We start from the raw sequence: 21,171 nt of genomic DNA on the forward strand, positions 1-21,171 counted from the left end.
CTGCTATTGGGCTTATATCCCAAGGAAATACTAAAGAGCGGAAAGAGGCCTGTATGTGCCAAAATGTTTGTAGCAGCTCTTTTCATAGTGGCTAGAAACTGGAAAATGAATGGATGTCCATCAATTGGAAAATAGTTGGGTAAATTATGGTGTATGAATGTTATGGAATATTATTGCTCTGTAAGAAATGGCCAGCAGGATGAATTCAGAGAGGCCTGGAGAGACTTACATGAACTGATGCTGAGCGAAATGAGCAGAACCAGGAGATCATTATACACTTCAACAACAATACTGTATGAGGATGTATTCTGATGGAAGTGGATATCTTCAACATAAAGAAGATCCAACTCCCTTCCAGCTGATCAATGATGGACAGAAACAACTACACCCAGAGAAGGAACACTGGGAAGTGAATGTAAATTGTTAGCACTACTGTCTATCTACCCAGGTTACTTATACCTTCGGAATCTAATACTTAACGTGCAACAAGAAAATTGGATTTAAACACATATATTATATCTAGGTTATACTGTAACACATGTAAAATGTATGAGATTGCCTGTCGTCTAGGGGAGGGAGAGGAAAATCTGGAAAAATGAATGCAAGGGATAATGTTATAAAAAAATTACTCATGCATATATACTGTCAAAAAATGTATAATTATAAAATTAATAAAAAATAAAAAAAAATAAAAAACTCAAAAAGAAAAGAAAAGAAAAGAAATGATGACATTTTTCAGGTGTTAAGAGCCTCCCTAAGGGCAGGTCCGTGGCATAGTGGATACAGCACCAAGTCTAAAGTCAGGAAGACTTATTTTCCTGAGTTCAAATCTGACTTAAGGTGCTAGCTGTGTGACCTTGGTCAAGTCACTTAACTCTGCCTCAGTTTCCTCATCTGCCAAATGAATTGGAGAAGGAAATGACAGATCATTCCAGTATCCTTGCCAAGAAAACCCCAAATGGGATCACAGAGATACAAACTTGACTGAAAAAAAGACTGACTGAAAGTAGTTGATTGATGTGGCTTTGCCCTTTCATTCTCTGAGGTTCTTAACTTATTTCCATCAAGAGTGTCCAGAGCATTTGTAAAGTAGTTCCTCTTTTTTTTTCTTTCTAAGATCATTTTGGAAAAGCTGGAGGGAGAGCTGCAGGAAGCCAATCAGAATCAGCAGGCTCTGAGAACCAACTTCTTGCAACTAACAGAACTCAAATATCTCCTGAAGAAAACAGAAGACTTCTTTGAGGTAATGATTTGGACTGGAGTGATTAGAGGAATGAGAGTTTGCACTCTTGCATTTGAGATACTGTTCAATTTGCTTTAGAATGAGAATAAATCATTTATTTTAATATTCCAGATTGATGGGGCAAGGGAGGATAGGCTGGGAAAAGGGGAAGCAGCTTTGAATGAAGATAGGAATGTATCCCAGAAAAGATGGGGTAGGAGGATAGTCTTTCAAGTGATAGCTTGAAGGAGATAAGAGTGCTAAACACTCACAAACACACCCTGGGGGCAAAGTAGATCACCTAGTACTATAAGCTCAGACTCAGTTCTTAGAGGGAAAGTCTGTGTCCTCTGTCTCTGTTTTTCTCTCTCTCTCTCTTGAAAGAAGTAACAAATAAAACAATATTTAGAATTACACATAGTAAACAAATATTTTTTTAAAAAAGAAGGAAAAAACTAGGGAAGAGAGAGAAAAATGGAAGAAAAAAAAACTCAGGAGAAAAAGAAACTGAGAAAAATGTTTAATTTTCTCAACAAATAAACAAAAAAATAAAGAAACCCTCATAGAATAACACTATAGAAGAAAAATTTATGGCGCCTATACTTTCCCCTGCTGGTCAATACCATATTTTACTGGAAGAAATGGCAAGATTATAAAGTTTGGTAGATGGATTTGGAGTTAATGGACGTGAATTCAAATCCAGATGTGTGTGACTTGGAGCAAATACATTTTTGCAATTCTAACTATTCTTCTGACTCAAAATTCTAACACTGGGTACTATATAAGGCAGGTGAGTATGGCCCTGGGAAAGTCAGAACTTATTTGCCTTAGTTTCCCCATCTATAAAATAGTGATAATAAAAGCAGGATTGTTTTGAGGATCAAATGAAATAATAATTGTAAAAAAATACTTGGCACAGTGCCTGGCATATAGTAAGCACTACATAAATGTTAGTGTGTGGTATGGAAATGGTGAGGGGTCACCATTTAATAAAAAAGCTGGAGAGAGCTCTAGAGAAAAGCAAAGTTTATTGTACATTCTCGCGAGAAGGGCGTCCCACCCTTCAAGTAGACATCGAAGAGAGGAAGCACCTCCTGTGGGCAGGACAGCACCTTTAATCCCTATTGCAAAATGCCCCCTCCCACCACTGACCCTCATCCTCATTGGCTGAGAGTCTTACATTCTAAACGCGAGATCTACCCATGAAATTGAACTTGACCAATAAGTACATAGTTGCCCATATTTGGATGAAATAGGGAGATATCATAGGAGGGGAAGGCAATGCCCTTTGCTCGAACTTCAGAGTCCTTCAGGCCTACTCGAACTCTTAAGTAGATGAAGCCTTACTCGATTTTCACAACTGTCTTGAGAGATCTCACCTCATCTCATTCATTAGCTATCATGATTTTTTGTTGTTTCTATACTAACATCTCACATCTGTCAAACTAGCACAGTTGAAACCTACTGGCACCTGAGAGAACAGAAACAAAACAATATTCCGATAAAAGCAACAGGCATAAAAGGGTGTCAGTTTTGGAGTCTTTTCTTCCAGCAAGGTTTTTATTAGGAAAAAGCTGAGAAAAGCTTCCTCAGATGGAAAATAAGAGCAGGGTGATACTTTAACTATTACACTTTTGAAAACAACTAAGAAATGGTGCCTTTAAGGCTGTTTTAAGGTGTATAAATTCAATGGCTTGTATTTTGACTTTCAGACTGAAAACAGCTTAACTGATGATTTCTTTACTGAAGATACCTCTGGCCTCTTGGAACTGAAGAATGTCCCTTCACCAGTGGCTGGGAAACTGGGGTTAGTATGTTGCTTGTAACTGCAAACCACCTTTATTCTGCTATAAAAACTGAAATTTGCATTCGACATTCATGTCCTTAATGCCGACCAAAAGCTTATATTCCCAGAAGGAGAATCAGGGAGATACAAAGTCATCATATAATAAAGAAACAAATACAGGAAATGGGATGTTACTAGTTGGGAAGAAAGGAGTAAAAATGCTAGATTTGGAAGTCATTTTTTTTTCTTTTCTCAATAGTACTTTATTTTTCCAAAAACATGTAAAGATACTTTTCAGCATTACTCATTGTAAGACTTGGTGTTCCAAATTTTTCTCCCTTCCTTCCTCACCTTTCACCCAAAACAGCAAGCAATCTTATTACAGTTAAATATGTGCAGTCCTTTTAAATATAATCTCCATATTTGTCATGTTGTGCAAGAAAAATCAGACCAAAAGGGGGAAAAAACCACGAGAAAGAAAAAGGTAAAAATAGTTTGCTTTGATCTATATTTAGCTTCCATAGTTATCTTTCTGGGTATAAATGCCTTTTCCATCCCGTATTTATCAGAATTATCTTGAATCACAGCATTGCTGAGAAGAGCCAAATTCACCAATCAATCTTAATTTCAGTGTTTTCTAAATAACTTGTGCAAATTTGGGCAAGAAACTTAAACTCTCAGTGTTTCCATTGCCTCATCTGTAAAATGGGATAATGAACTGATAAGAAGCATCCTATAGTAGGGGGAAGAGGTCAGGCTACAAAATCTGATTGGCCTGGAATCAGATCCCACATCAGATTTTTCCTAGATTTATAACTCTAAACAACTCACTTAACTAGCTTCTTAATGCCTGGGGTGAAGAGTTGATGATCTGCTTCTGGGGTGGAGTTTTTCTGCACTGATAAAAATCACAGTTCAAACCCTGTGTCTTTAAAGGTACACTAAAAATCTTAGTACTGAGGCCCAGGGGACAAAGAGATGTATATCTAAAGTCATAAAGATCTGAGTTCAAATGTGGCCTCAGATACTAACCGATTGACTCTCAGCAAGACATTTAACTTTGGACTGACTCAGATTTCTGATCTGTAAAATGGAGACAATAATAGCACTAGGGTTGTTGTGAAGAGAAAATATTTATATTTATCTTTAGTCAATATTTTAAAATTTCTTTGCAATATATAGATGCTAGCTGTTATTATTCTAAGCTTTTAATAATAGAAAACTTCATTGAGACTTTTGGGATAACTTTTTGATGAATTTAATGCTTCTTCCCAGGGGCTTATTATAGAACAAGAGAGAAGAGAGCTTGAAAGGACCTTAATCTGATTTCATTTTTATTCTTTTATTCTTTATTTTTCCATCTTTTTAAAGTGTAGAATGTTTCCTTATAAGGCACATGCAGTTCTGAATACTGATTTGTAAATTCAGGTGATTATTTAAATGATTGTCTAGTAAGTATACTTGCTGACATCAATCAATCTAGGTTGCTTTATTAACAACTGGATTTATTTATTATCAACATTTTTTGAGAAACCTACTATGTGTTAGGCATACTATGTGCCAAGTATACTCTGGATGCCAAAAGTGTTATTACACTTTTTGTAGTGGATTTAAAGGGGGGAAGGGAGAAAGAAACTAATCCAAATGTCAGTTGTGTCTTACCTTTTTAGTAACAATAGATTTTTCAAATACCAAATGGAGAAAGTTAGAGAAAGAGTAGCACAAATTCAAAACTGATTCATGAACATTGGTAAAAGTGAAATTTTAGGAAGGTTTGTGATAGAGATAGTTTGGTATATTTGGATAGACAAAGGATAGGACATAAAACCTGGCATATACTCACCTTAAAACATATGCTGTAATGACCCATGATCATTATTTTCTTCATAAGTGAATGTTTGGTTTCTAAAGCAAGTAAGTATTTTTTTATCACTCTTCTCAGAATATTAGAATCCTAAGAACAAAAGGAAATTAGAATGAGCCTGAGTGTTGGAGAATATAACAATACTTCAAGAATATGATTTTTACTCCAAAATTTTGCAAATGACCTCCAATTTTACAAATGGGTATACTAGAATCTTATGAGCCTCATTTATTTCCATAGGTTACTAAATAGCTCAATAACATACATAAACATATGCATATATACATGCAGGTATATAGACACATAAATATATATGCATATGTCATAATAATTCATGGTCATATAGAAAACAGGTTTTTATTTTCTCCCCAACTATATGCTAAAACAATTTTAACCTTTTAAAAAAAGTTTTGAATTCCACATTCCATCTCTCCTTCCCTCTTTTACCTCCCCCTTCCTCTCAGGAGTAAGTAATAATAAACAATCAAAGATAAGTTATACACGTGCAATATGTTGAACATTTCTGTTATATGGAACTTTTAAATTTCCAAAATGTTTTCTTTCCAAATAACCCATTCCATTCAGAATTTGAGCAGATTGTGGAAATGCTATTATCTCCATTTTATAGATAGGAAATTGAACTTCAGAGAGGCTAAACATTTTAACTAAGGTCACAGGTAGGAAATGGGAGTCTGCATCAGTTATTTTCTTGATATCATGCCTGACTTCAAGCATATTCTGACCTCTTGGACTACTTCTTGCACGGAGGTATCACCATGTCTCCTCAAACTTGCTTAGCTGTTATGGTTTATTTAAGTGACTTAGGAAAATTTTGCTCTCATAACTTATTACTTAGGTTCACGGCCGGTGTCATAAACAGGGAGAGAATGGCTCCCTTTGAGCGTCTACTGTGGCGTGTTTGTCGAGGAAATGTCTATCTGAAGTACACTGAGATGGATACTCTTCTGGAGGATCCTGTCACGGTGAGTATCTCAGGATTCTTTAGTATTTAACTCCTTAAAGTTGTTAGAGTCAAATGAAATAATAATTGAAAAGTGTTTTCCAAATCTTAAAGTGCCATAAATGTTGATTATTTTTATTTATATTGGCTTTATGCTATTTGATCTTTTATGCATATCTTTTTTGTAATAATATCTTTTTATTTTTCAAAATACATGCAAAGATAGTGTTCAACACTCACCCTTGCAAAACCTTGTTTTTCAAATTGTTTTCCCTCCTTCCCTACCTCTCCCCTCCCCTAGACAGCAAATAATCCAACATAAGTTAAACATGGGCAATTCTTTTAAACATATTTCCACATTTATCAGGCTGCACAAGAAAAATCAGATCAAAGGGGGGAAATGAGAAAGAAAAAACCAATATGCATATAGATGAAGGCATAGATGGCATACTTAATAGTAATAGCTAGCACTAAATATAAAATATATAGCACTTTGAACTTTGCAAAATGCTTTAGAAATATCTCATTTGTCCTCACGATCCTGGGAGAAAGGAGCTATTATTATCTCCATTTTATGGTTTGGGGAAAACTGAAGCAAGTACAGGTTAAGGGAGCTACCCAAAGTGACGCAGCTAGGATATGTCTGAGGCTGGATTTGCCTTCAGGCCTTCCTGATTCCAGTTCAGTACTCTTATCTACTATGTCACCCAGTGTAGTGGATATGGATGATAGAAAATTAAGAGAAATATTTGGTAGAGTGAGTTTCCGGATCCAAAAAGTTATTCAGACAGAATTTTATAAGATGATATATAGGTTAAATATAAACTTGAAGAGCAAGGTAACATAGGGGTTAGAGATTTGGCCCCAGGAGTCAAAAAGACCTAGATTCTTTCCTATGACACATAATGACTCTGTAACCATTTAAGATTTCAGGTTCTCCCTCTTTCTCCTCCAACTCTTTAAAATTATTCATTATATGCAGAGAAGTTGCAGATCTGCTTTGATAGAGAGAGTTTTCTCACTGGGAGATTCTAAGAATGAAATCATGAATTTTTTTTTTTTAAGTAAATAAGTTTTACTTTAGAAGTCTCAGTATCCTCTTATGTAAAATGAAGGAGTTGGACTAGATCTCTAATTATAATAGCAAGCATCTATGTAGCACTTTAAGGGTTTCAAAGCTCTTTACAATTAATATCTCATTTTATTCTTACACTAATCCTGTAAAATAGATATTATTATTATTATTATTATTTTTTTTTTTTTGAGGCTGGGGTTAAGTGACTTGCCCAAGGTCACACAGCTAGGAAGTGTTAAGTGTCTGAGACCAGATTTGAACTCTATCTACTGCACCACCTAGCTGCCACCTAGATATTATTATTACTTCTATTTTACAGATGAAAAAACTGAGGCATAAAGAATCTTGTCATTAGCTGCCTCTAATGTCCCTTTTAGTCCTAATAGGGAACAAATAGATCTATTTACACAAAGTATTTTATTTTCATTTTTCAATGGTATTTGTTTTCCAAATACATGTAAAGATAGTTTTGAATAATCATTTTTGTAAGACTTTGTGTTCCAAATTTTTTTCTCTTTCTCCTTTACAGTCTTTCTAAACTTATTTCCATATTTGTCATGTTGTGTAAGAAAAATCAGACCAAAAGGGAAAAAACCATGAGAAAGAAAGAAACACAAACAAAAAGTAAAAATATCATGCTTTGGCTCATATTCATCTCCATAGGTCTCTCTCTGGATGCAGATGGCATTTTCCATCCCAAGTCTATTGGGATTACAAAATACAAAGTATTTTTATCATCTTTATAATAGTAGCAAAACACGCAAAAGCACATACACACCAAAACCACCACAATCCAACAGTTAAACAAAGATCAAAATGTCTATAATGTAAAGGATTGGGATGGTGATAGGAAATAACAAATGTGAAGACAACAAAAAAATGGAAAAAGACCTATAAAGTGCCACAATGAAGCTTCTGACAACTGCTTAAATGTAACCTGATTTGGAACATTTTGTAGATATATTCAAATACATATAAAAATACATAGGATGAATTCCATATAAAATCAATAAATTATGTACTTATGTTAAATATAGAATCATAAATGTTTATTTGGAAGGGACCCTAGAAATCAACTAGTCTGACTTCATTTTACAGATGAGGAAATAAGAACCAGAGAAAGGAAAAGACAAAGTCCCATTCCTAATAAGTAGCATAGTCAGGAAGCATAGTTCTTCCAACTCCAAATCTTGAACTCTTTCTATTACAGATTATATAAATATACAGAAGGTAATTATTTCACTTAAGAATCTTTAATTGTGGTTTTTATATTTGAAAATTTATTTATTGATTGTACTGAAGGTTGTAATAAATTATAATAACAAAACTATTGTGGTCTCTAGGACTTTCTCCTTTTTCCTGAATTTTCATGTAAAACACCATATTTCTTTTTAATTTTTATTTATTTATTTTTTTTAAGCTTTTAATTTTCAAAACATATGCATAGAAAGTTTTCAACATTTACCCTTGCAAAACCTTGAGTATCAAATTTTTCTTCTCCCTCCCTTCCCTTCAACCCTCCCCTAGACAAGTAATCCATTATTTGTGAAACACCATATTTCAATGAGAAAGGGATATCTCCAGAACTACTTTTCCTTTCTCCTCTCCCTAAATGCTGGGGGCTCCATGGGTGGATTGAATTCAACTGTGGAATTCTTTTACTACCTCAGTGAATGAGTTGGGATTTGGAACAGAGGGCAAGATTTGCTATTTTGTGGGCACTTGTACAATAAAGTTAGTGGAGATTTAGAACTATCCAGTCATTGAAAGTAAAAAGTTTCTTTTCTCTGTTTGGTCACCCAACTGGAAAAAACATGAACCAGAAAGTCACTCTATGGAAAACAGAAGGGACTTGACTTAATACTACTTAGTATTTGTGTGATCTGGGCAAGTCCTTTAGTTTGGTCCATTCTTTACTAAACTAAAAATGATAAGTTTAACTAGAGAGTTCTATAATCCTCTGATTAAGTGCCTTGTAAGCAATTAATAATGATGATGAGGAATAACTAGCAATTGATAATAATACTTTTTGAGGTTTGCAAAGGGCTTTAAAAATGTATCTTCTCCATTCTCACCACAACTTGGGGAAGGTTGGAATGATTATTATCTCTATTTTAAAGATCTGAAAACTTGAGGTAAATAAATTAAATGACTTGGCCAGGGTTATATAACTACTCAGTGCCAAAAGCTGTTTTTGAAGTGGGGTCTTACTGACTCTAAGTTTAGCTCTCTAATCATATATACCACTAGTTCTTTCTAGGAGTGGCAACCTGGAGCAGTGGATAGAATTCAAATAGACTAGTGACTAAATTTCTATTTTTCCCAAGCTATAAAGAGGACAATAATGGTTCCCACTTCTCTGGTTTGTTGTAGGGATAAAATGAGACATATTTGTAAAGTACTTTGCAAGTGAAGTATTCTATAATTGCTAGTTATTATTGCTGTTATTATTCCATATTATTATTTACTGTATCATGTAACTCAAGCAAAAGTTGGTGATTTTTGGACAGTGAGGAAAACATTTTTTGATATGTTTCTATTTTCTATCATTAGAATAGATGTGTGTATGTGTGTGTGTTTAATTCTAGGCTATCTCTGTTGCAAAACTGGTCTACCAGTATGGTTTTTACATTTGAAAATTTATTTGTTGATATATTGAAGATTATAATCAATTGTAATAATAAATTTTGGTCTCAAGGAATCCTATTGCAATGGACTTTCTTCTTTTTCTTAATTTCATATAGAACACACCACATTTCAGTAGCAAAGGGATGGATCTCTTTACATATGTTTTAGACATGGTTAATGTATTGGTTAGTTTTGCTGAATTATTTTTCCTCTTTTTTTTTTTAAGGGATAGTTCTATGAGAATGGAAATATTGCAATATTTGCTAAAACAAAAGATAAAACAAACTCCTAATAATTATACTGTGTTGATGTTTCAGAAAGAAGAGCTGAAAAAGAACATATTCATCATATTTTATCAAGGGGACCAACTCAAAAAAAAAGTCAGCAAAATTTGTGAAGGGTAAGAAGAGCATGGAGTAGTTATTTCCACCCTGGGTCTGTGTCAACATTAATTGGAGAAATTTAGAAAAAAGAGTACATTTTTTGGGCTGAGATTTTAAGGACTACTTGAATTTTCTGGTGACTATTCATCCCCTACACCTGGCAATATAACCTGTTTTTAATTACTTAATTAAATTGTGGGAAGCCCAGGGAGGGTCCAGATAAATAAAATAAACAAAACAATTGCATTCTCTGCTGAATGTGTCATCAACTGCTAAGTCAATGTTTTCTTGTGGATCCCTTTTGCATCTGCTAAATTCTATAGTCCTCTTCTCAGAAAAATGCTTTTAAATGTATGGAATTCATATGGGTCAAAAAGTCAGTTATGTTGAAATGAAGATGTAATTTTTTTTTTCCTAAGTTCATAGACCTTGAAGTCATAGGTCACAGATTTTTTTTGTGTAGAGTTCTGGTTATAACCCTTGTCCCAAATGGAAGGAAAATGGACTAATTTGTATTTCTTCTTTTAGGCTCTGTCTGTAGAAGTGAGCTCTGTTTAGTTCCCAGTTATACAGACCTAGAAATTCTAGAAGAACTGATTATGAAATTCTGACTTCAATATGGGACATGTCTCCCTGTAGCCTCACTGCTTAAGTTGCTCAGAAGTTTTGTGAAAGCAGGCCATTTATGAAATAGAATCCCAGTGGTGATTCCCAATTATAGTAAATTAAATGGGAAATCCTTGCCCTTGGATTTATTTATCAAGAAATTGATTTTGCTCTAGGAAATCATTCATATCTCAAATCTGTAACCATTTAAGAATTGGTAAGTTCTTTTGAAATGGTGACTCAACAGATAAGAGTGCCCGGCTTAGAATCAGAAAGATTGATGTTTCTGAATTGAAATCTGGCCTCAAATACTTACCAGATATATGTCTCTGGCCAACTTACTTAGTTTGCCTCAGTTTCCTCATTTATAAAAGGAACTGGAGGAGGAAATGACAAGACCATTCTAGTTTCTCTGTCAAGAAAACTCCAAATGGGATCATGAAGAGGGGAAAAAAAATGAATGAAAAAACTTTGAAATATGGTAGAGTTCTCCAGATGTCTTCAGTAATGCTATATGGAACATCTTTTGGCACACAGATTTAGGGCCACTGTTTATCCCTGTCCTGAAGTGGCTTCTGAGAGGAGAGAAATGTTGGCCAATGTCAATGTGAGGCTGGAGGATTTAAATACTGTAAGTAAGAATTTTTTTTTTTTCCACTGGGGGTGATTGTGATGATTATCAAGAACGTCTTTTGAATGAGGGTCGTAGCAGAGGCAGTGTGGAATAATGGATAAATTGCTTTAGATACTTCCTTCTAAGCTAAGTGGTACAGGGGATAGATCATTGGGTCAGAAGTCAGCAAGACTTGAGTTCAAATCATGTCACCAATGGATATAATAATGATTCCTATCTCACAGGTTCGTTGTGAAGTTCAGATAATATTTTTGGCAAATGCTAAAGCACCATTAAAGTTAATATTAGCAGTGATCATGATTAAGACATTCCATCTCTCTGTGCTTCATTTTCCTCATCTGTAAAATTAAAGTTGGACTTGGTATCTAAGGTCCCTTCAAGTTTAAATCCATAGTTTTTTGGTTCTCATTCACTTTTGTTGCACCAGATGGTGTATAGTGTCCAAAGGGAGGCATTGAGGTGTACCAGAAGTTATGTTCAATTTGGAGTTTTAAGACCTGTGTTCAAATCCTTGGTTTTTTTTAGATATTGAATTCACAATTCTGGACCTCATTTTGCCCATCTGTAAAATGGTAGTGATAAAATTTGCAATACTTGGGGCTGTGATAAGGAATACTACTAAGATTTGCAATACTATGGGATTGTGATAAGGAGCAGTTGAGATAAAGTATGTGAACATGCTTTGTAAATTGTAAAACACTATATATACATGTCAGCTATTACTTTTTGGGCCTCGCTTGAAATTTAGCTGAGGTGTTCAAGAATCATAGATAATGTGATATACCCAAATGGCAATCATGTGCCAATACTTGGAAGTTATTCCATCTGTCATTCATGATTTGAGAGTCTCTGGATCAGCCCAAAGACAGAACTTCTTAAACTTATCTTAAATTCCAGCTGTATTGACAAAACATCAATCCCAGAATTGTAGAATTTGTAGTGCCTTAGGCTTGGACTAAATACTTTAGTATTTTAGACTGTTCATATTCCTTCTTTATTGAAAGGAAATTGTGGCTAAGGGGTGAGATAATTTACCTAATCTCATACAGCTAGTTAGTGATGGGTTAAGTCCTGGATTTTCTAAAACAATGTCTAATCATCTTTCTGTCTATAATATGGATAAGATCTTTGTGTCTGAAACTCCCTCCTGATTCAGAGGTCCTGAGTAACTCAGGACTTTGGGCAATTCTTCTCTGGCTTAGCCCAAATAGCATTTGGGAATTGGTATTCCCCTAAAAGGTGGTCATCAACTTCCCTTATTAAATACTTATATTCTGTAAGAATCAAATATGGAATGTTCAGTTGTGTCCGACTCTTGGTTACCCATTTGGAATTTTTTTGGCAATGATACTGGAGTAGTTTGTCATTTCCTTCTTCAGCTCCTTTTACAGATGAGGAAACCAAGGCAAATAGAGGTAAATGATTTGCCCAGGATCACACAGCTACTAAGTATCTGAGATGGGATTTGAACTCATGAAAATGAATTTTCCTGACTCTAGACCTGGTGTTCCTTGTACTATGGTGCCACCTAGATGCTAACAGGATAGCCATGAATACAAGTCACAATCTCTCTGGACTTCGGTTTCTTCTGGGACCTGGGTTCAAATTCCAACTGATACTCCCAATATAAGTGGACAAGTCACTATGAATCTCCCTGAGATTCTTCATTTCCAATATCTATCTGAGGTTTGGACTAGATGATCTCTTGGGAGTATATTCCAGGTGTATATTTGTATATCTGTATTTGGAAAAGGGATGGATGATCAAAAGTCCCTTTCAAGTTTCTGAATGGGGTTGGAGCTAGATTAAAGCATGGACACAATTAATCCATGGCTCTATGGATCTTCTGAATCATATTCACTCCAGGAGCTCAGTGGAAGTCAAAATCACTTCCATATTGTCCATGAACATGTCCCTGGTTCCCATTTTTAGTGGATGTGTAATTATCTCTCTATTTGGTCTCATAGGTCATAACGCAAACTGAATCACACCGTCAGCGACTACTGCAGGAAGCGGCTGCCAACTGGTACTCATGGAGCATCAAAGTACAGAAAATGAAAGCCATCTACCACGTTCTAAATTGCTGCAACATTGATGTGACCCAGCAGTGTATTATTGCTGAGATCTGGTTCCCGGTGGCAGATACTGTAGCTATCAAAACAGCATTACAGCAAGGAGTTGTAAGTAACTAGCGAGAGCAGCAGAGAAGGGATGTTTGAAGATGCTTGGGGATCTATGCTGTTCCGTAAAGTACCCTTGCCTCTTTTACCACAACTCCTTGACTGGGGTGTCAGGATCATCGAGTAAGTTAGTGGGAAAGCTGGTAGAAACCCAGTCCTTGAGAGTTATTCCTAAGGATTACTTCAGGGTTAATAGTAACAGCTATCTTCTGGGGACTTCAGATTTGAATGGGGGTTGAGGAAGTATACACGGAGAAGTCACTACACGTGGAAAAACCTGCCTGTAATGGGGCTTGAGTTTACTCTGTGTGTGTGTGTAATCCTAGCCCATGGAGGAATACTGGAATTTGTTTAGTGATCAGCATGAAATAATATCATTCCCTATAGAAGTCACAGTGGGGTTTATACTTGCTTGAGATTTGAATGTTTCCTTTTTTTTATGACTGATCTCCAGGTGGCAGTTGAGAGAATTTGTGGATAACTGTCCTCTACAAATAGCCGCTGTGCCCTTGTAAAAATTAACATTCTAAACTCTGGTCTTTTTTGCAAGATGTCTGGCAGGAGCAGTAGATTGCTAAGCTATTCAGAGTTTAATAGTACTAGGCTCTGAGTATACAAAGCTATATACATATTTACATATCTATCAATCTCTAAATATGTATATAAACCTATCTATCTATATGTAGAGAAATGGAAGAATCCCTATTGTCAAGGTTCTACTCCTAGAGGAGTCAGACATTCTATAATCTGTACTAACTTCTTGGACTACTTCTTTGTCCTTTATATCAAGATGGTATTTTCCCCAGCAATGGGGTTAAATTGAAAGCACGGGGCTTGGGAATAATGCTCATGAACGCTGAGTGTTATAGGAAAAGCACAAAAATCCCTGCACTTAAGTTCAGTCTCATTAAGAAGATTGGATATTTCATTTAAATGACATATAGCCATGTTCATCAGCTCCCGGGAGAGTAAGATCACCAAGGGCTGGGGCAGCAGATGAAAGACTTGAGTTGGCTCTTGAGTCACTGTTAAAATCTATGGTCTAAGAGCAGGTAAATGTCACATTGAATAGAGCACGGGCCCTGGATTCAGGAGGACCTGAGTTCAAATTCAGCCTCAGACATTTACTAGTTAGGTGACCTTGAGCAGGACTCCCCCAGAAAGATCTATAATCTAATATCCAATATAGGAAAAACCAAAATTAAAACCAGAATTGTAGACTAATGTTCTCATTGAGAGGAGGCCATTGGATAGTGAGGTCATTGAAGGAGAGAGAAGTGCCCATGGAATTGGGAGGGGCACATGGACTGTACAGTGTTAGGAAAATAAAAGGAGTGAGCTTATTCCTATTAGCTTCACAACTGCCTTGTGAGCTAATATGGCTGGGGAATTAGTATCATAACTTTACAGAAAAATGAAGCAGTTATTTGCTTATGAATTCATAGCAGTGAGTAATAATTCAATTGCCTTCTGACAACTCTCCGCATTTGGGATCACTGTTTTCTCACTTTCTTTGAGGATTCCCTATTACTGTCCTTAAGTTGAAATAAACTCTTCACTTTGTCATTTAAAATCTACTTAAATATGGTGCCACTTTTACATGATTCTTTTTTATGACCTCTTCATTCCATTCAAATTGGTTTATTTCTGTTCCTTGAAATTACAATACCATTCTTTCCTCTGTCCCCTTTTCACAGATTATCCCCAGTGCCCAAGATACCCTCTTCTCCTTAGAATTCCTTCAAGGCTCATCTAAGCTGCCACTTCCATCAGGAAACATTTTCTGATAATCCACTTGTTCACGCTCTTCAAATGATTAGTTTTGGTGTAGTATGTCTCAGTAGAATGTAAGCTTCTTGAGGGCAGCCTTTCTCTTTGTATCTTCAGTATCCTTAGACCTTGCATATAGAAGATGCTTAATGAATGTTTTTTTGAATTTAACTGAATTGAAATTGATTTTTTCCCCCATTTCAGGACAGAAGTGGCTCACCCATTGCCCCCATTATGACAGCAGTGGAAATGAAATCAACTCCTCCTACTTTTAATAGAAGCAACAAATTCACTGCTGGTTTCCAGAACATTGTGGATGCTTATGGAGTAGGGAATTACCGGGAGATGAATCCGAGTAAGTAGATATCAGTATGTTTTAGAGACTTAGTCAATGACATCATGAAAGATTAGATCATAAGTTCAATTGGTAGATACTCAAATCAATAGCACCATGTTGTTCATAAGATGGCATTCAAGTTCAGGGTGCCCTCGAGTAAGAATTTATCCTTGTTTATAACGTTAAACGTAGAGTTTGCACAAGCAGGTAAATCCATGTTTTGCTTTTTTTTTTTTTTTTTTTTTTTTTTTTTTTTTGTAAATCATAGCATCAGAATATCTCTTTAAATCCAATTAAGATCATATTTTCTTGAACAGTTTCATGAATGCCATGGGATTCCATCCTCAGGGAGAATTCTTGGAAAAGGACTTCTGGATACCTGAAATTCTTATAACCAGTGGTGATCACCTAAATTCTAAAACAACATGGCTTCTTAATATCATGAATAATTTCCCTTTAAACTCTGTAGGGAAGTTGATGTCTTTATTCCTGGTATTTTCATGAAACAGCCTGTCCAGTCACATCCAGCCAAGACTAGATGCAGAATGGAATGGACAAGCACACAATTCTTACAGTTAGACTCGATGTGGGTGATAACCATCCTTGAGAGGCACAGAAACAATGAATCCTATCATGATATTTTGGACTTCCAGCAAGGCAGAAGAGCCAAACCCAAGAATCACAATTCCCATCAAAGCTGGACATCTAAAGTAGCCCACAACTGCTGCAACAGCTTAATAGATTCTTACTGATTGATTCATTCTTTTTTTTCTTTTTTTTTGGAGGCTGGGGTTAAGTGACTTGCCCAGGGTCACACAGCTAGGCAGTGTTAAGTGTCTGAGATCAGATTTGAACTTGGCTCCTCCTGAATTCAGGGCTGGTGCTCTATCCACTGAGCCACCTAGCTGCCCCGGTTGATTCATTCAAAGTTTCATCCATTTCTAGCTCTATAGTTCTTAAAAAAAAAAAAACAGTCTAAGTTTTTGGAACTCTTCTCTAGATAACTCAGTAGTTATAGAAATTTGTCTGTTTTTCTTGAATTAGCTGTCTGTGTTTTAATTGAAATGAACTCAAGCTTGCTATACCTCTTCTCCAACAGCCCCCTACACCATTATTACTTTCCCCTTCCTGTTTGCTGTGATGTTTGGAGACTGTGGCCATGGAGCTATCATGCTGCTTTTGGCCCTTTGGATGGTCATGAATGAAAAAAGTTTGCTTGCCCAGAAGAACACCAATGAGGTGAGCATCTTACACTAAACATCTAACCTGATTTCCCTTTCAATTTTTAGCTTAAAAAGAAAGGAGTTTTATATACTGGGATTAATACTAGAAGTTCTAAGTCTTTGTGGAAAATAAACTTTCCCACAAGTTGTGTGATCTTAGAAAAGGAGAACATCTGACCATAAATTATCTAAGATTATCCTAGGAACCCTAGAGGTCATTACCCTATCCCCTTCTTTTACAGATGAGGAAATTGAGAAACTCAGAGAGATTAAGGAACTTGTCCAAAACCACATAGCTAGGAAGCATCTGAGGCAGTATTTGAACTGAGGTTGGCAGATTCTAAGTCCAGCGCTCTATCTACTATTCCATGTAGCCCCTGAGTTGATGAACTACTCTGAATCTCGTATCTTTATAAATTTAATTTTAAAATGAGAGATGGAGCCACAGAAAACTGGTTTTCCCTTTAAAATCTAAAATTCTGTTTCCATGAACAATATTTTGTTCTCTCCCAGAGAAAGAGGAAGCCAGATGACAGAGTGGATAGAACTCGGACTCTGGAAGTGGAAAGACCCAAGTTCAAATTGTAATGTCAGACATTTACTAGCTATGTGATTCTGGGAAAGTGACCTCTGTTGATTCAGGTTCCTTAACTGTAAATGGGGACAGTAATAGAAACTGTCTTCCAAGAACGTTGTGAAGATCAAATGAGATAATATTTGTAAGCACAGAGCTTGGCACACAGTAAGTGTTTAATATATGCTTGGACAGCTAGATGGCACAGTGGATAGAGTGCTGAGCCTAGAGAAGGGAATATTGATCATCTTCATGAGTTCAAATCTGGCTTCACTCACTAATTATCTGAGTGATCCTGTTTGCCTCAGTTTTCTCATCTGTCAAATAAGCTAGAGAAGGAAATGGCAAATAACTCCAAAATCTCTGCCAAGAAAACCCAATGGGGTCACAAAGAATTGGACATGGCTGAACTGACTGAACAGCAACAGATAAATGCTTGTTCACTTGATATTTGTTTTAAAGAGAAAAAGTTTTGTTCTTGTTATATTTTCCCCTTCAAAAATTTAAATCTATATTTTACTTGTGGTTATCCTATTAATGTTTTTCACCTGTTTCCCTACCCCTACTTCATAAATCCCTGATTCCTGATAGAAAAAGGGCTTTTCAGTTGGTGATATATTAGCATTTTCTAATACCTTCCAGCCCCTTTAAGCTATATGGAAAACACAATTCTGACTAATGTTTGAAAAAGCTTTTATATACATACATACATACATACATACATACACACATACTAAATACAGATAAACTTGACTTTGTGTAGTTAATACTAGATAGACCACATGTGTCAATTATAAAAGTATTATAATTAACTTTAATATAAACATTTTCATCCTACTTCCTCTATTCTCTTTGCTTTATGAATTAAAAAATAAATGATTTGCATCAAATGGCACATAAATTCTTCAAGTTATTAAATTTGTTAATTTGTTAATTTTGTTAATTGTTCTCTAAAAAAAATCACTTCTAGCATGAAGTAATTTTTTAAAGAAGCTACATTGAATCATTTTGTGACTTGATTATTCAGTGATAATTAAGCAATAGCAGCTTGCTCTTATTCTTTGTTTTGAAAAATTATTTAAAAAAAAAAACTGATGACCATTGGATAAAGGAGATGTTGTACCATGGGAAATGGCCTTTGAAAGATCCATCATTGAAGACAAGGGATCAGTGTCCAAGGATAACCCTCTAACCCTCTGTCTCCTTTCGAGCAGATCTGGAATACCTTCTTCAATGGACGATATTTGATCCTGCTAATGGGTTTCTTCTCTGTCTACACTGGCTTCATATACAATGACTGTTTCTCCAAGGCTCTCAACATCTTTGGCTCCTCCTGGAGTGTTCGGTCCATGTTTACAAATGGCACATGGAAGTAAGTGACTGAAATTTACTCAAGTTATTCTTTGACCACTCTAGACAATTTGGTGGCATGTCATCAGTTTTTTAGTGGGGAAATCCAGGCCCAGAGGCTTTAATTTGTCAATGCCGTCTCCTCTTGGGACTATCAAATGTCTTTTATCTGTTCATTCATTCAACAAAGGTATTTGTTGATATATCTTAGAGAAGATACTAATCAGTCAACAATTAACATATTAAACTCCTACTATGTACAAAGGATCTTTTGTTATAGTAAAAGAGATAAGCTATTCTGAATGGTCTTCTTTGGTGTTCTGATATGGACCCATGCTCAAATATTTTTTAAATGCATAAAATAAATAGTATTACAAAGGAACTCAATTATATTGAAATATATTTGTCAAGACAACAATTTCATCAGCACCACATTAAAAACCCTAAATAAATAAATAAATTAGTTTATATATATATATATATATATATATATATATATATATATATATATATACATATATTTATAAAAATCTAAAAAGATCCTCTTCCCTTGGGAAGAAGCCATTGTAAACCACTGTTTGAATTTAGAAGGGACTGGATTAGCCTTAATTTGCAGTAAGATCTACTATTTCTGGCTTCCTTTGATCTGAAGTCTGGAAGGGCCAATAAATCCAAAGGGAACCTAAATTTCTGAAGAAAGGGAACAGATACTATTGAATCTACTGAATCTAAAACTCCTGGAAGTCATGACTTTTTTAGGCCTACCTCTCCTGAAAAGGTATTCAGACATCTTCACAGGAATATCTGAAAACATTTTTCATGTCACCTAATTAATTATTCCTTCTGTTTCTTTGCAGTTCTCACTTGGTGGAAACCAATCCAATTTTGCAGCTGGACCCAGCTGTCCCTGGAGTATTTTCTGGAAATCCATACCCATTTGGGATTGACCCGGTAAGAATGCTAAGTTGGGTCAGAAGTTCTGGCAGTAGCCTTTTGGAGGTTAGATCTAGCATTTGGTACCTGGGCATTTACAGAGTGTCCTCGATTTTTCCAACTGTGAAGAAACTAAAGATACAAAACATGGTGATTATGCATCCTATCTTAGAATCACTTTATGCCACTTGTATCACCAAATACAGAAATAGACTCTCAGATTTGGAAGGATTTGAGAAATTATATAACCAGATTATAATTATATTATAATTATATATATAATAATATAATTATATTACACCAGTTATTACTTTGAATGGAGGGCCAGAAAAAAAGGTGTTTGGATTCAAACAGAAACAAGTCACTTAATCTCAGCCTCTTCAGTTTCTTCAATTGTAAAAAGTTTATACTTGTGCTATATGCAGCACCACAGGGTTGTTGAGAGGAATTTGCTTTTGAAAACCTTTCAGTGTTGTCCCCATATGATTGGTCATTGTTACAAATTGGCAATAGCTTAAATTAAAAATAATTTTAAAAATAAAGGATAGATCAGGACATGTGTATTCATATATCTCCTGATGGATATGTTAATTAACTTCTGAATCTCAGTTTAGTCATCTGTAAAATATGAATTTTAATCACTCGTATTTATTTTGTAATTTTTTATTGAAACTTTTTATTTTCAAAATATCACTAGTATTTATATAGCTTAAGGTTTGCAAAGTGTTTCACAAATATCTCCTTTTAATTAATGGTGATAGTTAATATTTATATAGTGTTTTATCATGTGCCAATCACTGTGCTAAGTGCTTTGCCAATTAGTATCTTATTTGATCCTCACAGTAACCATGAAAAATAGGTGCTGATTTTACTATCATCTCTATATCACAGATGAGGAAACTGGCAGACAGAAGACAATAAGTTGCTCAGGGTCATAGAGCTAGTAAGTGACTAAGGGCACATTTGAGATCAGGTTGAGGTCCAGCTATCCATCTATGTATCACCTAGCTGCCTATTAACATCTTTAATACCTGCCTTGAAAGGTTGTCGTAAAGTCATTTGCTTTCAAATCTCAAGAGCTCTAGATCATCTATTATTAGAAATTCACATTATATTCTTTTTAAGGTATGTTAAAAAAGGAGAAAGGGCTTCCCCTCTTTGGTAAATTAATATTTCCACCATTCTTGAAAGAAATAATCTGTAGAAGTGAACTGTGTATAGGGATAGCTTTATTATTAGTTTCTGAGATCCTCGCCATTACTAGGACTTATATAGAATTATTCAGTGACCTGTGGGAAACATATGAATGAAAACCTTTTGGGAAACAATGGGACATATATGTTAATAATTAGATTTTAGTGAAACATTTTTTTTTTTTTAATTCTACTTTTAAATCTAAATGAAGTAGGTTAGAAACCATTGATTAAAAGCCATGTAGTTATTAGATGCATTAACCACAAGGTGGCAGCCTTGCTATCCAAAAAGACCCTTTATGATTTCTAAGGGGCCATCACCAGAAACATTGACAACAACTGCTTCTGTTCGGTCCTTCATCTAACATGGCTCCTTGGTCCTGCAGAGTTAGAGATAGTGATCCAGCCAGGCAAAGTGAAACAAGCAAAAAGCCTTTGCCCCCTCTCATCTA

The 21,171-nt window shown here is 35.3% G+C and overlaps 1 protein-coding gene across 2 annotated transcripts in view; it reads left to right on the top strand.

The window, feature by feature from the left end:
- Positions 1-21,171, top strand: part of ATP6V0A4 (ATPase H+ transporting V0 subunit a4) — a 65,956-nt gene that overhangs the window by 28,119 nt on the left and 16,666 nt on the right. For both annotated transcript variants that reach the window (XM_074267805.1, XM_074267804.1), the window contains exons 5-14: positions 1,118-1,243; positions 2,935-3,029; positions 5,729-5,855; positions 9,854-9,936; positions 11,063-11,156; positions 13,127-13,339; positions 15,314-15,464; positions 16,546-16,685; positions 18,458-18,615; positions 19,451-19,544. In XM_074267805.1, the coding sequence (XP_074123906.1) occupies positions 1,118-1,243; positions 2,935-3,029; positions 5,729-5,855; positions 9,854-9,936; positions 11,063-11,156; positions 13,127-13,339; positions 15,314-15,464; positions 16,546-16,685; positions 18,458-18,615; positions 19,451-19,544 (1,281 nt within the window). The remainder of the gene's footprint in view (positions 1-1,117; positions 1,244-2,934; positions 3,030-5,728; positions 5,856-9,853; positions 9,937-11,062; positions 11,157-13,126; positions 13,340-15,313; positions 15,465-16,545; positions 16,686-18,457; positions 18,616-19,450; positions 19,545-21,171) is intronic.

The sequence above is a fragment of the Sminthopsis crassicaudata genome, chromosome 5 (assembly GCF_048593235.1).
Source record: "Sminthopsis crassicaudata isolate SCR6 chromosome 5, ASM4859323v1, whole genome shotgun sequence".
NCBI classification, from domain to species: domain Eukaryota; kingdom Metazoa; phylum Chordata; class Mammalia; order Dasyuromorphia; family Dasyuridae; genus Sminthopsis; species Sminthopsis crassicaudata.